The sequence below is a fragment of the Thunnus albacares genome, chromosome 23 (genome assembly GCF_914725855.1).
Source record: "Thunnus albacares chromosome 23, fThuAlb1.1, whole genome shotgun sequence".
Classification (NCBI taxonomy): Eukaryota; Metazoa; Chordata; class Actinopteri; order Scombriformes; family Scombridae; genus Thunnus; species Thunnus albacares.
In genome coordinates this window covers 15150053-15170917 of record NC_058128.1, presented here as the reverse complement: position 1 = coordinate 15170917, position 20865 = coordinate 15150053, and the positions used below count along the sequence as shown (strand labels likewise).

At 41.2% G+C, this 20865-nt stretch overlaps 2 protein-coding genes across 8 annotated transcripts in view; one reads left to right on the top strand and one right to left on the bottom strand.

Annotated features, from left to right (window-relative positions):
- Positions 1-230: 230 nt before the first annotated feature.
- Positions 231-8482, bottom strand: ppp1r3aa (protein phosphatase 1, regulatory subunit 3Aa). 2 transcript variants are annotated; one of them, XM_044343312.1, is made up of 6 exons: positions 8347-8482; positions 6373-7213; positions 5336-5394; positions 5136-5233; positions 2761-4123; positions 231-2670 (listed from the first exon to the last, which is right to left on the bottom strand). In XM_044343312.1, exons 1-6 carry the CDS (start codon positions 8465-8467, stop codon positions 1067-1069), a joined length of 4086 nt encoding a protein of 1361 aa, XP_044199247.1. In that variant the 5' UTR covers positions 8468-8482; the 3' UTR covers positions 231-1066. The 2 variants fall into 2 exon arrangements, with proteins under 2 accessions (XP_044199247.1, XP_044199246.1); XM_044343311.1 differs by having other exon boundaries at positions 231-4123.
- Positions 8483-11170: 2688 nt separating this feature from the next.
- The window catches only part of foxp2 (forkhead box P2), a 104887-nt gene continuing 95192 nt past the window's right edge, over positions 11171-20865 (top strand). For 3 of the 6 annotated variants that reach the window (XM_044343304.1, XM_044343302.1, XM_044343298.1), the window contains exon 1: positions 11171-11912. The gene's annotated coding sequence lies outside the window, so the exon portion shown is untranslated. Of the gene's footprint in view, positions 11913-13178; positions 13315-20865 lie in introns of all 6 variants that reach the window. The other 3 variants (XM_044343305.1, XM_044343303.1, XM_044343299.1) reach the window with 2 other exon arrangements.

The window sequence follows — 20865 nt, the reverse complement described above, 5'->3', positions numbered from 1 at the left end:
TAAGTAGAAAATGACGAGATGTCCAAAGTAAAAACTAAAGCAGAAAAAATATAAATGCAGGTTAAGGGAAGATGTTAGACAAAAGAAAATAAGGAAATTAACAAAATCAAACACTCACAGATTTGAATGTATCTCTAATTACTCCTTAAAAACAGCAATATAATATAATATTTCTGCTGGTGAATATACGTAGATGCCAAAAATGGAGAATAGCAAATAGGACCCAACAATTATTTCCTTTCTTTTCTGTTGATTTTATTTCTTGTTCATGGGCTCAATATCTAGTACAATAAAAACCATTGCACGGAAAGAATACAAAATTTGGGATGTGTCTTTGTAATAGACCAAATAAATGTTTAAATTGTTTCTTTTGTTGTATGAATTTCTTTTATTCAAGAAAAGCAAGGAAAGAGAAATCTTTCAAATCTCCAATGCCCCAATATTGCAAACAACCTTCATCTACATGAATCAAACACATAGTCACTTTGTTCCATTTTGTAAAGTACTATTGGGCCCATAAAACACAGCAAATATACACACATCATACACATACACGTTTACACTCAATCTGCATCAACTCAGATATTCAACAAATGTTCACAAATTGAATTAAATTTTACTGTATAATTTCCGAAATTAAATTCAAGATTATTTGGAATTGTTTTTTCATACATTCTTCTTCTTTTCCCCCTTGTGAGTCACTGTATGATCTATTTACTGTGACAAGGGGTCGCAAGTAGACATTGCTTGGTTTTAAGGGGTTACAAGCCAAAAAAAAAAAAAAAAAAAAAAAAGGTTGGGAACCACTGCACTAATTCACTTTGAGTTGGAAAAACAAACAACCAAACATAAAACCACACAACCAAACACACACGTTACAAGTGCTGTATGTTGCATTCTGTTGTATTGCACCTATCTTTCTTGCTTCTAATCGTCTTCCCCATGGTCTCACAGTTTGAATATAAAATATGAAGACGTCACCATTGATTTGACAGTGATGTACTGATGTTTAAAAATACCACACACAGCACCCTTGAACACCCTTCCTTCTCTCAGAACTCTCAATTTATCCCACCTTGTTCATTGTCCCTCTGTGTCTCTTACACTTATAAAACCACCAGCACAATGAAGATATGTAGAGTGCAAAGAATGCTGGGAAATCGCACAGCAAAACAATGACGAAGAATCCAGCGACTAAAAGGGAGCAAATAAGAACTCTGGTGATGTGACTAAGGATGTATAATATACTCCACCATAAGAGACCATCGGACTCTTTTAATTTCTTAGAGGAGGGACTTGAATGTTCGGGAGATGGGTGGCCTGATTGATTAAAACTCTCCCTGTGGGCTAATACGCAGTCTTCTATTTGGCTACCTGTCTCCTGACGGGTGACTGATCTTTCCTTTATTTGAGTGTGGTTTCCCTGATCCTTTGGAGAGCTGAGAGTTTTAGCTGATTCAGTCGATGACTGCTTTCTCTGAGCAGCTAAAGTGGGTTTGAGATCTTGACTGAGATGAGCACTTGAATCTGAATCTATCTGTAATTTAGAGAGAAAGTGAGTTTGTTCTGTTTGGGCGAGTGACTGCCCTGTTCCTGTTGGTGAGAATTCATTACTCCTTTTGGTTAAAGTTTGCTCAAGGCCTTGATAGAGGTTTAAATTAGGATCTGTTGGTAATTCTGTCAAGGAGAATACACCTGAATCAAAAGTCTCATTGTAGTCTTCGTCTGAAAGAAGATGGCAATCATGCGTAATATCTAGTATATCTGTCAGCCTTCCCCCCACTCTCTTAGCAATATTTGTGCCTCTATTAGAGGCCTGCACATTGCCTCTCTGACCGAACACATCCTCCCAAATCCCACTGACCAAATCTTCTCCAAATCTGTCTATGAACATCTCCTCTAATCCAGATTCTATCACTTCAAGTGCTACAGTATTTTCTGCCGTAATAGGGTCTTTTGTTCCCTCTGACAATTTTTTATATTCAACATGTGGAGAGCTCTCAACTTCTGCTGACAACTCTTGTTCTTTCACTTCAGCTGGTGCATTCTCACTCTCCCCCTGAGGGTTCTCCATGTTTCCCATCAACTCCTCCACTGCTTCTATTTCCAGCTTTCCAATACTCACCCTCTCAGCTCTATCTCTCTGACTCATATCTTCCTCTATTCTTTTTAATGTTTCAGGTTGGTGTTGAAGCTCTGTTGAAGTGTCTTTCTTCCCAATGTTCTCTTTCACTGTAACTTCTCTTGTGCTTATTTCACTGCCTACATCCTCTTCTTGACCCTTCATATGTTCCTGTGAATGAGTCCATCCAGTTTCTAACACCTCCATTGGGTTTGGGTTGCATTTATCTGTTGGAGAAGGTCTGAATGTATCATGGTCATTTTGGAAGACCTGTTTCTCTTGAATTATTCCACTACAGCTCAAGCTTATGCCTTCATCTGTCTGATTTGAGACTGATACATGTTCATCTGTTTCAGGCTTCAGTGCACCATTCTTCTCTGTTTGTGTTTGTGTTGGGTCCTCCGCCTCCTCTTTCTGAAAGCCCAACTCTGCTTCTGCTTCCTCATCTAATAGCCGGATCACTTCTGCTTCTCCGATTAGTGTCTTTGTCTTTTCGCTTGTTGTACAATCAGAAGTTTCCACCTCTTTCTGTCCAAATCTGTCCATGTCTCTGTTATTTGATGCTACGTCTTCATTCTCTGATTCATCCAATTCTGATTCACTTTCCATTATTTGGCTTTGCCTGATGTTTTTCTGACATGTTTGGTTTAGATTGAATTCATCTGCATGTGACTGTGCAGGTCTTATTTCATTTTCATCTTTGTCATTCTGCTTTAATGCGTTTTCCCTGTTTTGGTTCGGCTTGAATTCCTCGCACTGCTTTTCATCTGCATACCCCTGGGAGATTTCACACTGTGGCCTAAATATTTCTTCTTCTGTAGATACTTTATTTTCCGTGCAGTTCGTTGTGATCCCTTCCTCTGCTCCTTGTCTGGACACGGAGAAGACAAACCTCTCCCAATCCTTTGTCCCCTGACTGATTGTCTCGCTAAATGCCATCGCATTGTGTGCTGTACCTGTAACCTCCCCTTCCCTGCTGTATGAAAGACCCTCATCCAGTCTTGCTCCCTGTGAGATCCTATCACCAGCGGTGGCATTCTGAGACTCTGGCATTGCTGTCATGTCTGTTGTTTCCGACTCCCCTGAGCTTGTTACTAAGTCAGCCGTGTGCGGCATGGAGGGCTCATTTCCTCCTATTCCTCCTGCTTCTCCTATTATTCCTTCTCTTTCTCGCTCCCAGATCACAAGCTCGTGACACTCAGTTGAACTGTCAACAGAGCCCTCGGACACGGGCGTTGCCCCTATGAAGCTAAATTCCTGCAGAGTGTCTGTTACAGAGTTCGTCTGTGACCTTTGGGATGCATCTTGTGTCACTGTGTTGTCATCTCTTGGGCTACCGACACATGCCTCTGCTGGCTGTTGGTCTTCGGCGTTTAAGGCGACATTAGCCAGCAATGTCTCACGAGTGTCTGACAGCAGCTGACATGCAGCTGAGGTGGGTGCTTGTAAGATGGTGGGTATATCTGTGCCCACCTGAAATTCATGCTCCTGACTGCTTGCTCCATATTGGGTTTGGGGCTCTTTATCGTTTGGTGGAGACACCGACGCTGCCGTCTGAAGCCACTCTGACTCTGGAACACCAGAATGGTCCTTGCAGCTCGGCCCATTAAGAAATGCCTGCCATACATCGCACACGGAGGTTTCTTTATTAGTGGTATTATCTGTGCCATTGTGAAAGTTCTCCCATATATCATTAACAGAAGGTGTATCTTTCATATGTTCCTCGGAAGCTTTCGACATTTTATCTCTTCCAGTCCAAATATCATCTACGTCAGCAGTCCCCCACTGCTGTGGTTTATCATTGTTCCAATCCAATGTAAGCAGAGGAATCTGATGGTAGGTGAGTACCTGCAGACTCTCATTGGATGGTTTCTTTTGGCGTGCGTCATCCCACGTGCTTGGCATAGGTTTTGGCTTTGGTACTTGCTGCCTCCTCTGGGAGAAGAAGTCCTGCACACGTGCCAAACGTGCCGCTCTGTGTCGGCTTTTTACGCTATCCACCTGTCAAAAAGGCCAAAGGTCAAAAGTCAAGCCAAGAATTTATGTTTGAACTACTTGAACTATAACCAGAGGCCACTAGCACAGTGATTTGTTATTCTTTAAGGTCAACATTCATTTTAAATCCTTGTACTGGCTTTACGTCGAAAAATATTTGTGATAGAAATAGAGATGTATCTCTCTATGAAAGCCCATCCATCGAGTGTCCTTTGATATCTAACATTACATGATGACAAACGATGATGCAATGCACTGCAATACCACAGTAACCTCAGCACGTGAGCCTACTTTTGTTTACATCATCAACTTTTCTGCACATTCACAAGCAGGCTACATGCACGTTTATTATTAATAGTCTGCACGAGTGATTTCAGACATGTTCTCAGGTGTCAGGCCAGCTGACTTTCCATATCCTTCTAGGACTTTTTATTGGTACAATATAACATGACAAAAAGATATAGGACAATTGGATAGCTTTAAAACATACAGACATTAGGACCTTAAGACAAGACAGTACAACAATTTACATTGAACTGGGAGGTTGAGTTTGGCTAGTGTTTGTGACGTGACATGTAGGATTAGGTGAGGTATGTTTGTAAGAGGGACGGCTAATGAGTAATGACAAAGAAAAGAGGGAAAGACACAAGGTAGGAAGAATAATAAATAACAAGAATGAGAAGTAATAATAATGATGAAAATGGAGAATGTGGGCGATTTTATTCTTGTAGGGTTGTAAATTGACCATGCAAGGCCCTTGGCCAGCATGCCCAGAGGGGTGGGTGGTGGTTGGGGGGGGGGGGGGGGTGTGACCAGGGGGCAGGGTCCAGTGACGACAGGGGGCAGGACTTTCTTACTTTATATCTGCAGTTTACATCAGCAGCTATAGACAAATAAAAATGGCGTATTGACAGAGAGTTGTTTTGTGGCAAGCTTTACTTCTGGGTGATGTTGGTGTTTTCTGCTTTTCAGACTTTAAGTACAGTCTGTGCCTCCAAAAATAATAAATGCACCTCACCAAAGGTTTGTGTTCTTCATGGTATAATAATGATTGTATCTCTGCACTGTCCACTGTCTTTCTGTCAGCTTCCTCTGCTTCATGTGCGGCCTGAACTTCTGCAAAATGAAGAGACTCAGATTTACAAACCCAAGGGTCAAAGTTGGCTCACACTCATACACACACTCAAGCACACATATACAAACACAAAGTCTACACACCTGCAGCAACTGTTGCTGTGTTAATGATCTCCCTGGTCTTTTCCTCTGCACTTCCCCTCCTGTGGTTCAAAATAAAATGGTAATAACATTACATACAGTAAGCTAATATTTTAGAATGATACTGCAGTTTTATGTGTTTTTTCAAGGGTGTAAATGAGTGGTGATGTGTGAAATAGTAAAACCTTCATTGTCACCCTCTTTCCACACATTCACATGTCTTATAATGTCTTAAGGCTTCTGATTTTCAGAGCTTCATGAAATGGTATAATAAAGAAGTTAGAGACATCCTCAAGACTTGTATAATGTTTTTCTGTTTTACATCTCCCCTGTGCTACACCCACACCAGTACTGGCCCTACTATGATTACAATACACAGTAATAGGTTTGCACAAGATAGATGCAATCCCTGTTTCCATGCAGACAGCATATATCTGTGCTATGACTTTGAAATATGCTTGCTGTATTATCACATTTTCATATAGATACATAATAAGGAACTATTTTTCCTAAAGCAGAAAAAAGGGATTTTGTGGATTGGTGTCAAACAGGATAAAATATGAATATCTGTCTCCCATTGCCTCAGTGAGACGTCATGGAAACCTGGACAGACACCTGACCTTAAATGGGCAATATGTGTTCTACAGTCCAAACATGCATTACTGAAAAGTTATATAACAGCTTTCTGTAAACACACTATGGCCCAGCCAGCAAGCAATGCTAGCTTGTACTTCCACCTAATGAGAATCACTGTTTAAATAGACACTCTGTGTCAAATGTCAGATTTTCCTCACAGAATCAATTTCAGTTATTTGGGGCCTTTGCTTTCATGCTTGATCTCTGTAATCAAGCACAAACAAGAAGTAAAAAGCGACACTAAGAACATGTAAAATATTTATTTTCATGAAGAGTTTCCAGTGATAGATTTGAATAACTTCCCTTTCTGATTATGACATCTATTGTTGACGTTCAAGGGTGATGTGCATTAGTGACTCAGCGGTGGCATGTTTAAAAAAAGATTCAGCATCAGATTCTCTCACCTGTTAGCTTTGAGACAGCTCCTCTTGCCCTTGTGGCCGGTACTCTCCTCTTGCACTTGAGGCCCCTGTCCCTTCTGGTGGCAGAACAGCACATAGTTCATTTCTTTGTTATTAGCCCAAAAAGTGCCCACCGATGTGTCATAACGCAGGCAAAACTCCATTCTGGTCCCCTGTTTCTCAAAGGGAGGAACCAGAGTATACATGAAGGTAAACTTGTCCGTTTTCATATCGCTTGATCCAGGCACATACTCCGCCATCAGGTCAAAGTAGGTGTTCCAGCGATCCAGGGTGATCCGGGCATAAACAGACTTACTATAGCAGAGGTTGACCACCCTGACGGTGCCACGGAGTGTGGTGGTTCCTGGGAGAAGCTCAATGCTCTCCAGCTCGACCATTTGTGCCTGAAGACTCTGATGCAGCTCCTCTGGGGATGAGGGGACTGTAAACAGACGGGACATGTAGATCTCCTCCAACGGATGGGTCGCCTCCCTCTCAGTGGGCTCGCTGACCTCTGACTCTGTCACATCAACATTGTCAAACTCCTTGACTGACACCAGGTTGAGGCCAAATGCATCAGCGAATGACACCTTCCTCCGGACGACAGGCGGGGGCTCTCGTTCAGAGTCCTCATCTGTTTCCTCGTCTGTGGTGGAGCCCGTGGGAGTGGAGGCCTCCATTCCTCCCTCTTCCTGTTCCATCCGCCTGTCTTCTTCAAAGGGCTGAATATACAAAGCCTCCATAATGTGCAAGGGTCTGAGAGGCAGCTGTCTGCCCGTCCTACCGTCTGTCTGGCTTGGAGGGTGGCATAGACCAGAGTGCCCCCAGCCTGGCTGCAGTGATACTGAAGAAGGGAGAGCAGGGAGAGGACGTGACTTGACAGATGGAGTTCGGTTACAGCTGAACATTGTGAGTCTGAGCCAGGCCTATTAATAGGACACATATAACCAGACCAGAGCAGACCAGTTATCCCCTCAGTTATCCTCTCACAATATGTTTGCTACTTACAAAATAAATAAATGAAAATATCGCTTATTTAATGCACTTTAAAGTCCACATTTGACATGTATTGATAGGAGGTCTGTATTTTGTCAGCTCAGATTTGAAGAAACTTTCCAAAAACCAAACTAAAAGTAAGTTTTAAATTCACTGTCCTTTTGACATTGTACAAAACACAATAGTGAAATGGTTGCCAAGGTATTTGTATGATACAGTATCTTCTGGCCTGCGGTAAATTTGGTGGCCTGATGATAAAAGAAACTGTCATGTAACTTGTTATTGAACAATTATGCATGTATCTGTGCAGATATCTTTGTCTGTTGTGTTGCAAATGTGCTTTTCTTCTCCATTGTATATCATTTTAGTACCCTATCTGTCCTACGATCATATATATACAGCTTGACAGCTTCTAGCTCAACGAACATGAAGCCTCTTTTGACATTAGCAGAAGCAGACACTAAATACCAATGCCTAACATTCATTAGCATGGAGTATTTGCTTTATTTATTGTCACTTTAAAAGAAATCAAGAGAACATACAATTGCAATTATGAAGCGATTCTAACAGATGTTGGTCATGCACTTCACTGAAAAATGTCCTTTATGCATTGGCATAGATTTATAAATAGCTTTGATTTATTTAAAGGGATATTTCAGCAATTGTGTATTGCACTTGCATAAACTGAAGGAGACAGATCAAACATGTGACTGACTTTTGCATAGATAGACAGACTTCAGAAAGCTACCTCCTGAACCACAGAAGACATGATACACAGACTGAGTGATACCCCTCGTGATGGGTAAACTGATCCTCATGTGGCAAATAAGTGGAGTGCCCCTTTAAGGTTTGCATTTCACTTAAAATGCAAATTGCTCAAAATTAAACTGCCTGTTTAAAGAGTTACTGTACCTACTGTGCAGTAAAAAGACCATCATTTGTCATAGTTATTGATGTAAGACTGCAATCAATAAGCTTCACCTTCTTGATCTTTTGAAAGCAAACCAGTTAACTGGTCTGGGGGTCCACAGTTCAAGCACTTGTGTGGGTCAGTGTCTCCTTTATTGAAGCGTCCCACCTGATGCTGACCTCTGACCTCCATGTGGAGATTTCAAGAAAAAAAAGAGAATTTTCTGTTGAGATACAACAAATAATATATCAGATTATCATTAGTTCCATTACTGTGCTTGAAAAGTGTCTGTGTTAAGAAAACACCAGCGTTTGGACTGTGTATCTACAGATCCTGTCGTATCATTGCCATTAGAGGCAGCCTTAATTGTTTAGGTTCACTGCATCTTACAACAGAAGAATGAAGATTATTCTGTTCTCTGCTTTATTGGCAGACTGAGCTCTGTATGTGTTAGTGTGTGTGTGTGTGTGTGTGTATGTGTGTGTGAGTGTGTGTGTGTATTTTTTGTGTGCAGCCGTCTCAGATAGGAAGTTTAATTCATCTAATCCTTGAAATGCAGTGTAACAATACCCCCAAGTCCAGTAAATCTTGTAAATAGACTTCAGTGCTGGTTATACAATCCTTCACAGGTAGGTGAGTGGGTTTTTGTCCTTCAAAGGACCCTTTGTTCTGAAGTTCTGAAGCCAAATAGGTTCTCTTTTGACTTTTAATTGCAGTTTTGGTCTTTAAATAGTATCAGATGTTATCATTTGCAGCTTTTGTAAAAGCAGACATATGAATGTTACACTCATTAATATTACAGACTGGATGTCCTATTCACATAAAGATACATTCAATATCCTTAAAAGTGTTAGTTCACTCATATCTGTAAAGGAAGTGGACAAAATATCAGGAACAACTTACACAAGAACAATCTGCTGATGAAAAAAAAAGACCACAGAACTGCACTTCTCTAAAAGTCTCAACAAAAATGTGTTTGCTGCTGTTATTTCATCTACCCTTTAAAAACACAGGACAGCTTGTACATCCAATGTATATCAGTAGATGGCACTATGTGATCAGAGCAAAATGCACATCAGAGTAGCCTGCACCTCAGCCAAATACATTTGCATTATTTGTTTGCATTTCATATGTGATAATGAAGTGTGGATGTAATGTACAATAAAATAATTTAATATAAAGTGGGAAAGGAAATAATAAAACTTTATGAGGATAATTTACAGTCTATTGTCTTACATATTTTGGACAGACTCTTATTAAGTTGACCAGTAGGTGGCAGCAAACCACCACAATTCAATGATACCTGTTTTCCCTTCCTGTCCTCATTACTTCCCAGATGCTGTTTCCTTCTACTTCTATTTGATCCAATTTTTAATAGCAATTAGGTTTTCTAACACAAACAAAAACATAAACATCTAATAGATGCATACCATTGCACGTGTGGCAATATGATCTGCCTCTTTTTCTCATATTTCCAAATGGAACAATGCTTGTGTTTTTTCAATCACATTATAGGAATGTGAATTTTTCTCTAAAGGTAGGCCTATTTTACTACTTTTTGGACATATGGCAATGGTGCAGGATCATCCGTGTCTGTCCGCCAATCTGAGGAAGTAGTTTCACAAGCAGATGAAAAAGAATAATATATAAAGAAATATTGGGTGTTTAATGTTTTTAGTGGCTATAAAAAATTGCTGCTTTATTAACACATTTTAAATCGACACTCATATATCAATACGAGCAGGCTACAAGCAGTGTTAACTACATTTCAAAAAAAGCAAATACATTTACACCTGAATAAACCACATTTCTCACAATCAGTGATTCATAATATAAATAATACATAAAGCATACAATTCTAAAATGTTTGCAGTAAAGACAATGGGACAAGAAGATCAATTGTTGTGTTTCTTACATTTTTCAAAACTTGTCCTCCACCCTTTCTTTCTGTTTTTCGTCCCCAATTGATAATAATCTGGTCATTCATTTCTTGACTGTCTTTGCGGTTGGAGGAAAAAAAAGAAGAAGAAAAGAAAGAAGACAGAGACGAGAGAGAATCATTCTAACTACTGACTGCTCAATGTAGAAATGCCTTCAGATCTACTCTTAAATGATTTAATAGGCCGAATTACATCTGAAGGTATGACAGAATGAGTAAAAAAAAATCCTCAGTCAAACAGTTCATCTTGTCTTCTTTTTGTAATGAAGTACTAATTTGGCAGTGATTTTATTTGATCAAATTTAGAGCAGGTTATGTTTATTCCAAACATGTTAACATTAAAATATGTAATTGTGTTTCTATAACATTAACAACAATAATGTGCACACACTTCCAGATGATCATAAGTGTGTTTTCTCTGCAAACTAGTAATTTAATGAGGTGCATGTAAAATGTATTTTAAATTTAATACGTATTTAAAATCTAAACTATACCTCAAACTGCCATAATTTATACTGAACGTGCAGGTTACACTCTGGTTTGAAGGATGCTGAAGCTATTTTCTATTTTTTGTTTTTCCTGGTGATGATATTTACACCATTACACAAATTTTATCTTAATTGTGCATCGATATAATTCCCCTGCGTTAATTTCTACAACAATGATTACGTATTTCCTTTATGCACAAGAGCTATTGGGAGTCTTATGATAGGATTTTTGAGCGACGCAGTTTACTACACAGATCAAAGGATAAAAAAAGATGAAAATGATAATAATAATGTTTTTGATGTCGGTGGCTGAATGGAGTGCTATCACAGACAAAGTAGAGGTTATTGTTGAAATATTAGGTTAAAGGAACATTATGGGAATGTATAGGTTATTGATCCCCCCCCCCCCTCCCTCCCCCCCATATGGTTCCCACTTGCAGATATCTTTGCAGTAATGCTACTTCTGGGCGGGCTCCATTAAATGAACCCTAAAGTTTCTCAGATGCAGCAACGGACGCACTTATCTTTTGGTTGGAGAGACCTTCCCATCACTGCAACCCAACAACAACAATGTGCGATTATCTTCGAAGCGCCCTTGTAAAAGACGCCTTACCGTCCGACGTGAGCGGCCGCTAATATTGTAGTAGCACACGTTTGAAAAAGAGGAAACAAACTTTAAAAAAAAAAAAAAAAAAAACTTTTTGTTTACATAGCAGGTGGCCCTGACGTCACACGGGGTCGCAGTACGCCCAAAAATAACAACACACACCTCCGCGCACAAGCAAGTGCCTCCCCTGGGGGGGGATTTCTAGTCCCAAATATACTTGCTAGCTGGGATACAGCTTGATGTGTGTTTGAATCGTAACGAAAAAAAAAAAAAACAAGCCGCTTCTTCCTCGCATTGCGCGTCATTCAAACAGGACTCAGTGTACTGCTTTTCCCTCTGTTGCATTAGTAATAACAGCGGCGTTGACGGGAGACAGCAGGAGAGAGTGTGTGTGTGTGTGTGTGTCTCCGACAGCGGTGCCCAGCGGAGGAATATTTGAGCTTTTTTATTTACTCTGCAGCTTGTTGTTCATTTTCTCTGCGTTATGGTGAACTTGGACAGTCACGTGTGAAGATCTCTGCAAGTACAGAGGACGGCGACTTCTCACCTGGTGTGTCCCTTTGACTTTTACCGTGAGGGAAATATACCTGCCATTTTTTTGTGGTAAGTTTTTCTGCCCAAGAGCTTATTTCTCTCTGCACTGTTTGACTTTTTTTTTTTTTTTTTACTTCTCTGTCCACTGCACTTGAATTAGGAAGTGGACCGCGGGGCACAAGTTTGTCCTGTGTTACCGAGCGCTTTGCAACTTGCCTCGCGACGTTATTATTTACACGTAGCGCGCGGGGCTTTCTGTGCTTTTTAATTACCGAGCAGCTGTCAACAGAATTCACATTATTCGCCTTTTTAATGTTAGGACCTTCAGAAAGATGTCCAGGCTTTGGTTTGTCTGAACGCTGAACTCCGAAAAGCTGACTTATTGTCTCATATGTGGACATTGCTTTAACGCTTCACTCAGTTTATGCAAATGTCGCCAAAAAACGTTTTTTTCTCATTTGCCACTAAGTCCTAAATGACATATATCAAAACAATTTTTTTAAAACGTTGTCTGTTCGGATATGTGTAGAAAACGGCAATAATGAAAACTGTTAAGATTTGCTCTACGTGTATTCAACATTTAATGCCAATTTACAGCCTGTATCTGCGTTAATGTTAACTACAAAAAACTATTTTAAACTATTAAGTGCTTGCTGTAATTTCTTAGTTATTGCTATATTGCACTTATTGCCAGAAAAAAAGAAGTAAACGGAATTAATTAAATGTAATATACAACGTGCCATATGCATATAATTAAATCTATATGGCAGCTTATTAAGCTTATTTATTAAATAGGAGAAGATTCCTATACTATTAAAGAAAAAATCTTCAAAATGATTTTCTGTTGTTATCACCTGCAGCACACAGGGGTTGCATATAGTTTTAAAATGCCCCCCAACCCCCACCCCCCCTCATCAATGCTTTTTAAACACCACTGTCACAGTTTCTTAAGCTCAAGCCTGTGCACTAAAAAACTACAATACAATTAGATTTAAAGGCTGTTTATAATTATCAATGCTTTATCAGCATGATCAGTATCTGCATGATCAATGTCTGTCATTATCAGCAGTCAACACCTTACCGTGGTTGCTTGCTCCATTTTTATATTCCATCATTTTTTCGAGGTCCAGAAACAGTGATGCTGGTAGCATATTAATTTTCATGATGATAGACCTGAAATTCCAACTAATTAAACTAAACGTTAAAAGCTCATAAAATCATCAGCTGAGTCCCTCTATTACACTCCCTGTGTCTTGCCACTGTTCTCTTGCAATCACAGTGGCCCAAAAATTAATAGATGTAACTTTTTTTTTTTTTTTTTTTTTTTTGGTAAAGGAAGGATAACAAGGTAGTGGGAGCTGCTGAACTCTTCGGGCCTGTCCTCTGATCAGCTTTCACCCCTGGATTAGCTGGATCGACCCTCCTTGTTCAAGCCGCAGGGTGCACAGGTGTTCCCTCCTCAGTTATGCAGGTGTGGGCCAGTTCCCCCCTCACTCAGCAGCTCTCACTCTTCAAAGGCCAGGCGGCAATAAATGCCCCTTGTGAAATATGTCAGCGACAGTGCACAATCAGCCCCTTTGTTGGAGTGCCCCTGTAATCATTTCTTAAAGCATGTTTAAAACAGTCCGTACTCTCTTGTTTACTCGTTGTTGGGGAGGTGTGTGCGGTAAGTAAGGTCACTTGATTTTGTAAAACAGGATGCATTTTTTTCCCTGAGGCAACGGGAGGGATGGAGAGACTTGCCATTAGTCTTCCTCCAAGACTGACCGTTGTTGGGAGCAGTGCACTTATTACCCCGACTCTCCCCATTCTGCGTCCATTTTTTGATTGCTGCATTTATCATCAGGCGGTCGTGCTCTACATTATGGTAATAGGAAAATGAATGTCCTCCACAGGATTAATGTGTGTACCCTGTCATACGTTTCAATCATTTATCAAAATTAAGATTCAGCTTTCAGCTCAATGAACACTGGTTGATGCATGATTTTATCTTAGATATGGAAATTGTTGCTTCCAGCTGAGCTGAAGTAGAAAATGCTTTGCAATTTATTTGCCATTCTGTGGGTCCTACGTGAACTTTGTGTGCATTTGGTGTGAAAGCAGAAACTGTTGAATCTGACAATGGGGGCTAGGTGCAAGATGACTAAGTGTGAATTTAGAATAGGTCCGGAGAGTGGTTTTTTAAGCATAGATTACATCAATTCTGTTTTGAGTCAGACTACTTTTGAGGCGATGAAACACTTGCTCACTTTTGGATTAGCTTTTGAATTGCACCATCACCCATCCCCCAACACCTCTGTAATGAAACTGACTGCTCGCTCAACCCTTGAGGTGTTGCTGCATTTGGGGGAGAAACGGGTAAAAAAAAAATCACAGGAGTGGTGCACCAGCTTTACTTTTCTAAACATCTCGCTGAGCCCATGCATGTAACCTACTCAGTGTGTTTTATATATACAGCTAACTCGGTCCTGTTACTAAGCTTAAAGGCAATTAAATGGCAAATGTTCAGGTTTTATCCTTGTTAACTTCATAGAAATGTTTCCATGACAACCTCCATGCAAGTTAAAGCAACCAGAAGTGATCAAGTCCTTTTTTTTTTTCCTCCTCCTCCCCTTCTCCCCTCCTCCCTCCCACTTCGGTTCCCTCCCCCCAGTAAGAATGGAATTTGTGTTGACAGTTTTGGCCTTTAATGGCACTTTTGTGCCGCGCAAAAGTATTTGTTTACCAGGATCATATGCTGCAAGCTGTCAGCCTTGGAGAGATTGACTTCTTAAGATAAAAGAGTGTATTACATGCTTAAGAGGCCACCCTTTTGCACTGTAATTATCCACATCACAGTAATGATGTTTTGTGTGCCCCAGTTACTAAGAGTCTTGAGACAGCTCAGACTTTTTTAGTTACGCTCTGGGTCACTTCTTAAGCCTGACTCGACACTGTTGTGAGCGCGAAACTTTGCGACTCCTTGGCCGGAGAAAGCTGTGCAGGGTGGGGTCAGGGGATGAGGATTAGAGAGGAGATTGCGGGCTACCCACACAAGGGGGAGTTCAGCGCTATCTGATGAAAGAGTCAGTCAGCAACTTACTTCTTCACACTGGCTTTATTTGTTTCATCTCAGTTCATAGTCACATGTAAAATTTGTTTGAGCTCTTCTTTATGGGTTACATGTTTGCTTGGCCAAGTTAGAAAGACTGTGGTTATATATTTACTCAAAAAAAAAAATCAAGTGTCAAAACATCCTGCAAAGATTGTTTGTCAAATACCCTCCAAGGATTGTAAAGCCACAAACAACTGACCAACAAGTCATGCAAGCCAGAAAGTGTAGCTTTTGGCTGGTGTGTATAACCCCACAGTGTGTCAAACTCTGAAATGGAAAAGGACATGTATGCAAAGTTATAAAACAAACTTCTGGTTTGTGTACTCACTGTTTTTTTTTTTTTAAAGCTATGTAAAATAATGCATGTCTTTTCATAAGGTTAGGAGTTCACCTCTTGGCACCACAGTCTTGACCGTGACCTTGTGCTTAATGGTCTCCCATCGAGCTGACACGCCAAGACGCCATAAGCTTGGCCTGTAACACTAGCTGACCTGTCAGTCTTGTTTATCCAATAAACTTTGTTCTCATTTGAATCACAGTACACCAACAGCAGCAACAGACCTTGCATCTTTTTTTTTTTTTTTTCTGCCCCCACCACCCCCTTTTTCCACCCCCATTTTTCCCCTTTTCTTTTTCAGTTAACAATTGCATGTTTACTTGCTGGTCAGTGTGGTGTGAAGGCATGGCAGCTTTTATTCAAGTCACGGTCAGATGGACAGTGTCCTGGTGTGAAAAAATGTGTTGGTTCGGGGGTCTTGCCCTGAATTAAAGATAGAGGGTCACTCGTGGTAAAAGGCAAGGTCACCAATGCTCAGACCGCATTCAGCCGTCAGCCTGTCACTCGTAAACAGTCATGTGAGACAGCACTGAGGCTAACAGTGGCAGCTAACTCAATTATTGTTTTTCTCTTTTTATTATGACATCTAGGGCATCTTTCAGTGATGACAGCATTGTTTGAAGATTTGTGGCCTGATAAGCCACATAGATGAAAGTGTTAGATCGGGTTATTTTTGACCTTCTTAAGTGCTTGACAATTGACAATCAGAATGTGATGATCTAGGAAAAAATTGATATTTGTTTGAATTATTGTTTAATGAATGCATGACTCATAGTAGCTGAGCTTCGGTCAGTAGTAGTGATTAGTTGTATGCTGCTCAGGCCCACAAATAAGTAGTTACACTGCATTCACTGGTGCCTCACATCTCCAAGGACCTTTCCACTTTACCCAAAGAGACACAGAGGGAAAAAAAAAATGTTTATTTCAAACATGTTGTGAGAGGAAAAAAAACATGTGAGGGGGGGGTTTTGTGACAGTAACAGTTTTTGACAGGCACATTAGGCTGCAGAAAGAGCATCCAGCTCGGGGCTGAGGGCATATGGTGCTGCCTTCTGCCGGCGTAGCTCTAGACCAAGTTACAACACTTGCGCAGGGTCACGACTGTCTCAGGTTTGTTCCTTCTGTCTCACTCATCTAAATAAAAACAGTAGGAAAAATGGAAGTGGGGGGTTGGGTGGCAGCGGTGGCGTTGAGTAGGTTTGGCGGGCAGCAGTGTCGCACAGTAGCTGTGTCTTTCAGTAAAGGACAAAAGGAATGTCTCCAGTCGAGCCCCCTGGGTCAGGACATAATTTGGTCAAAATGTGGAGGGGAGACATTTGACATTTTCAGAAATGCATCTTTTTAAGTTTGGGTTGTTTCACAGCAACACACTCGCCACCACAATTTTTATTTGTGCTGTGGTAAATATACATTTGCATACAACTTAATAGCAGTTGTAGTTCTAGTTCCAAGCAAGTATAGTGCAGGGATTTTATCTCCTTTGACCATCTGAACACCCAGCTTGTGCTCTTGGATGGCAATCCCTAATCCTACTCTAAACAATGGCTGTTTTTTCACCACATTGGCTCTCCGAGGTTTTCTCCTCTGTAATGTGGAGAGGATGGACTTGGATAATGTGTAGGATGACGCAGGGATCTGGTCTGAAGACAGCGGATCGGTGGGAGGGTAATTACAAGCTACTGTGTGGCTCTCTGGATTTTCCCTGGATCACAGCTATAGGCTTTGTAGCTCAGCCTCTAATGCTTCTCTCGGAGAAGGAGATGGAACGGCCACAACATATGGACGCAGCTAAACAATGGTTTATTTTTATGATATTTGACGAGTGGTTTTTAATTTAGATTGTCACTTCTGGCAAGCAGCAGGGCAGATGGTGCAGACTTGAGTGCCCATCAGAGCCTAAATACCTCCAGGCAGCTGTTGGTCATGAACTTTTTTTTTTTTTTTTTCCTGCATGTTTTTTCTTCTCTGCATTTTCTCTCTTTAACACGGCTTGGGTCAAGAGGAGTCAAACCTGTTACAACACGTGTTTCTGCATATGCAAATCTGTTGTTTTGTCATTTCATTAGGCATGGCAAAAAGACAAGGGTCCCTTGTGGTTGCAAATGCGACTGGCACTGGGCCCAATTGGCATGCTGCACAGCAGAGAGATGCTTGAGGCGGGGTGAGGGGAGGGACGAGAAGTTGGGTTTCTGTACCAAAGCGACTCAGCCAGTGGATGCCCTCACATTACAGCTCAATCTGGATGGGTTCCTAAAATTCGGAGTCAAAGTTGTCTTGGATTTGAAGAAGGGGGGGGGGGTATCCCTCTTCAATTATCTCTCTTCATCTTTTCTCTCTGTATAGAGTAAGTGAATAACGAAGGACATGCCCAGTAGCCAAAAACTGGCACACGCGTGTCTGGCACACACGTGTCTGGCACACGCCACACGCCTCCTCCCACCCCCCCACCCCCCCCCTCAATGTCCTCTTCTCCCCTCCTCCTCCTCCTCCTCCTCCCATCCTCATCCTCCCTTCATCATCTGGCGCTCTCCCGCAGCGCTCGCCTCTTAACCACATGTGCCAGTGCCGGGCCTGCTCTTGCTCCGGGGCTAATTGTTCACTGGTAAACTCCATGCTTGTTGGTGGGGGTCTCCCCTTCATCCAGACACACGGGCTACAAAGCTGGATGGTGGCGGTGATGATGGCGGTGGGTGGGGGGTACAGATCGTGATCTCTCCATGCAGTTTATTTTCCCTGTATAAGTCTGAAGATTGTCGGTTGTAATCCGGCCTGTGCGCTGAATGCAACAAATACACCATGAAATTAAAGGTTATTGCAGGAGCGTAATGCAAAAGCTCTGTTCGAGATTACCAAAGCTGTTTGCAGACCTGGGGAGAATGAGGAGGGAGGACAGCAGAGTATGGCTTTCTTTCCGACGTTTGAGAGTCCGAGAATCTCCCCCTCCCTCTAAGTGCTGGATTGGTTTGTCATTTTAACTGATATTTATTAATGCTCTTTGATTTCCTTGCAATCCAGTTGTATAAAAAGACATAAAGGAACTGCATTTAACTTTGAAGCTGTTTACTATATGCTTTTATGTAGCCCCGAGCTGTAAAAACTAAAGTTGAAATCACAGGTTGAATTTTTGTTCTGTTTGTTTTCTCTAGTTGTCCAGAAGTATATAACTAACCTGTGGCCACATCCAGTCTAATTCTTTGTAATTTGTTCTAATCTAATGCTTTTCATGAGTGCCTTCCTCAACCAGACTTAAAAGTTAGATGGATAGATGATGGAAAGACCTAGGACTAGTCCCTGTATTGAGCTAATCTCATCTGATAACTGAGGCCTTCCTCCTCCTCCACCTCCTCCTCCTGTCTCTCTTTTCTTTTCTCCCCCTCTCTGTCTTCCTCCTCCCGTCTCGGCCATGGCTTGGTGGGTTTGATTTGTAGCTCTGCTTCTCTCTCACCACACAGACGGCATTAAAGCCAGGCCCCCACAAGCCCCCTCTGATATGGGAGAGTTCATTAGAGATGTGCCTTTGATGGGCAGCCTTTTCATGTGACTACCGGTTTTTCAAATACCTTGATGTAGAAGCTTAAGAAGGCATTGTGCAGTAAGCCCTCCTTTTGATGCGACTTATTTAGATCTGCATAGTAAATCAAGGGGGAGTAAATAACCAGCCAGCAGATGGAAGCAAGGAGATAAGGCACCAGCGAACAATCGCATTTGTATTTTGTTATGATGTTGACAGCAGCTAAAATTCACTAATCTAGAGCCACTGATCTGCATTTCAAAGAAATCTCATTTAGCAGCGGGGAGGATAAAGTTCCTCTCATTGTGTCTATTTTATTGCATTCTTCGCTAATTTATCTGCCCACAGATTTAACGTGCAGGGCTTGGTGGTAGGAGCCGGCGTCCGCGCGTTGCATAGGGGGTCTTAAATACTGTGAAAGCGGTTACGTCTAGACTGTGAGCTGAGGGTAATTACACGTCTGACCATGAATAGAATGAGTTTGAAGACTCATCTTTCTTCGGGCGGGCCTGAATTGCTCGACTAACACTGATAAGGAGCATTTGGTCCCCACAGAAATATTGCCAGTGACTTTCCATAATGCCCCCCCTTTTCCAACACCAAGGATGGTATTTACTTTTAAGATAAAGTTATTGTGTACAGTAATCTGACTTGTTAGCATAATGTCCTCTTTCATCGCAGGACCCTCCTTTTTCTGCAATGTGGAGGTATTTGTGGTGCGGGTCTTAAATAGTTTATCTTGACTTAGTGCGCGAGCGCTTTATGTAAATATCAGCCTATAGCATTATTAGGCCTTCATGAATACTTGAATGCATTTGCCATATTTATAAGTTGATAGAATTTACCAATGGTTTTATATTTGGCATAAAGATATGTGTGGTATTTGTAAATCCCCACGAATTGGAGGTCATACAGACTAATAGCATTTCTAATGCTTTTTCAGTGAATAAAATATGACATCTGCACAGCCCAGAGGTGTTGTGATATTAAAGTCAACTCAGCAGGAAATTATTTTAAGTAAAGTAAATTAACTTTATTTTTAAAAATCTAAATAAGATTTAAAACGATTGGGTATTATATTTTGTTTTATCGCAATATTGCCAGCTTTTATCAATGAACTCTGCTGTTTGCACAAACACATTACAATTTTTAAGATTTCTTTTGAGCTCATAACTCGATATATGTAGAACCATATTCATAGATGTACAATATGTGGAATCACACATCACAAATATATGAAATGAGTGAATAAGTGCTATTTGATTCTAAACTTGTCAAACGTTTTCATGTCTTTTTTTTTTTTTACCAACATACAGGGCATTTGGTTGGTGCCCACCCCCACCTCAAACCCTCTCCCCCTTCTCTGAGTAAATGTTGCAGAGCAATCTGTGCAATATTTTCCTCAAACTCAAAACAGTGAAAAATTATAGCAGTTGGCATGTTTTGTTTTCAGCTGTGCTCTTTGAGCTGAGGGCTTTTTGTACAGTTCAGAGAGCACATTCCTTAGGATTCAGCAGTCGCTGGTTGCCTGTAGGGGTCATTGGAATTCTGGGAGAATAAAAGGGAGGAAAAAAAAAAAATTCAGAGAGGAACATCCAGGCCATTTTGTGCCCCTCATGCCCCCGGCAGCAGAAATTTGCCCCCACACTGCTCCACTACGAGGTGGATTTTTAATTTTTTCCTAATGCTCTAAATGTGATGTATATGCAGTAAAAGTGTCCAAGGCAATCTGTAGCTGCAGTGGTGGTATTATACACTCTTGCTGTAGTTGTGTGATTAACACAAAAATTGTCAACACTAATGATCTCTAAATTATATGGATGCCATAGCATGTGTGCTTCAATGCTGAATGGAAGTACATGAGAAATCAATTGTGTCAGGTTAACAGTGTGATTTACTTGGCGTTGAAGGCTTGAGCCTGCAGGCACTGCACCTTTTAACTTGAGAGAGAGAGTGTGTGTGTGTGTGTGTGTGTGTGTGTGTGTGTGCGCGCATGTGTGTGCTGGGGGGAGGGGACTATAGCATGTAATGTACTGTAAGTTGCCTGTTTGTGCATGCACTCTCTCTCTCACACACACAC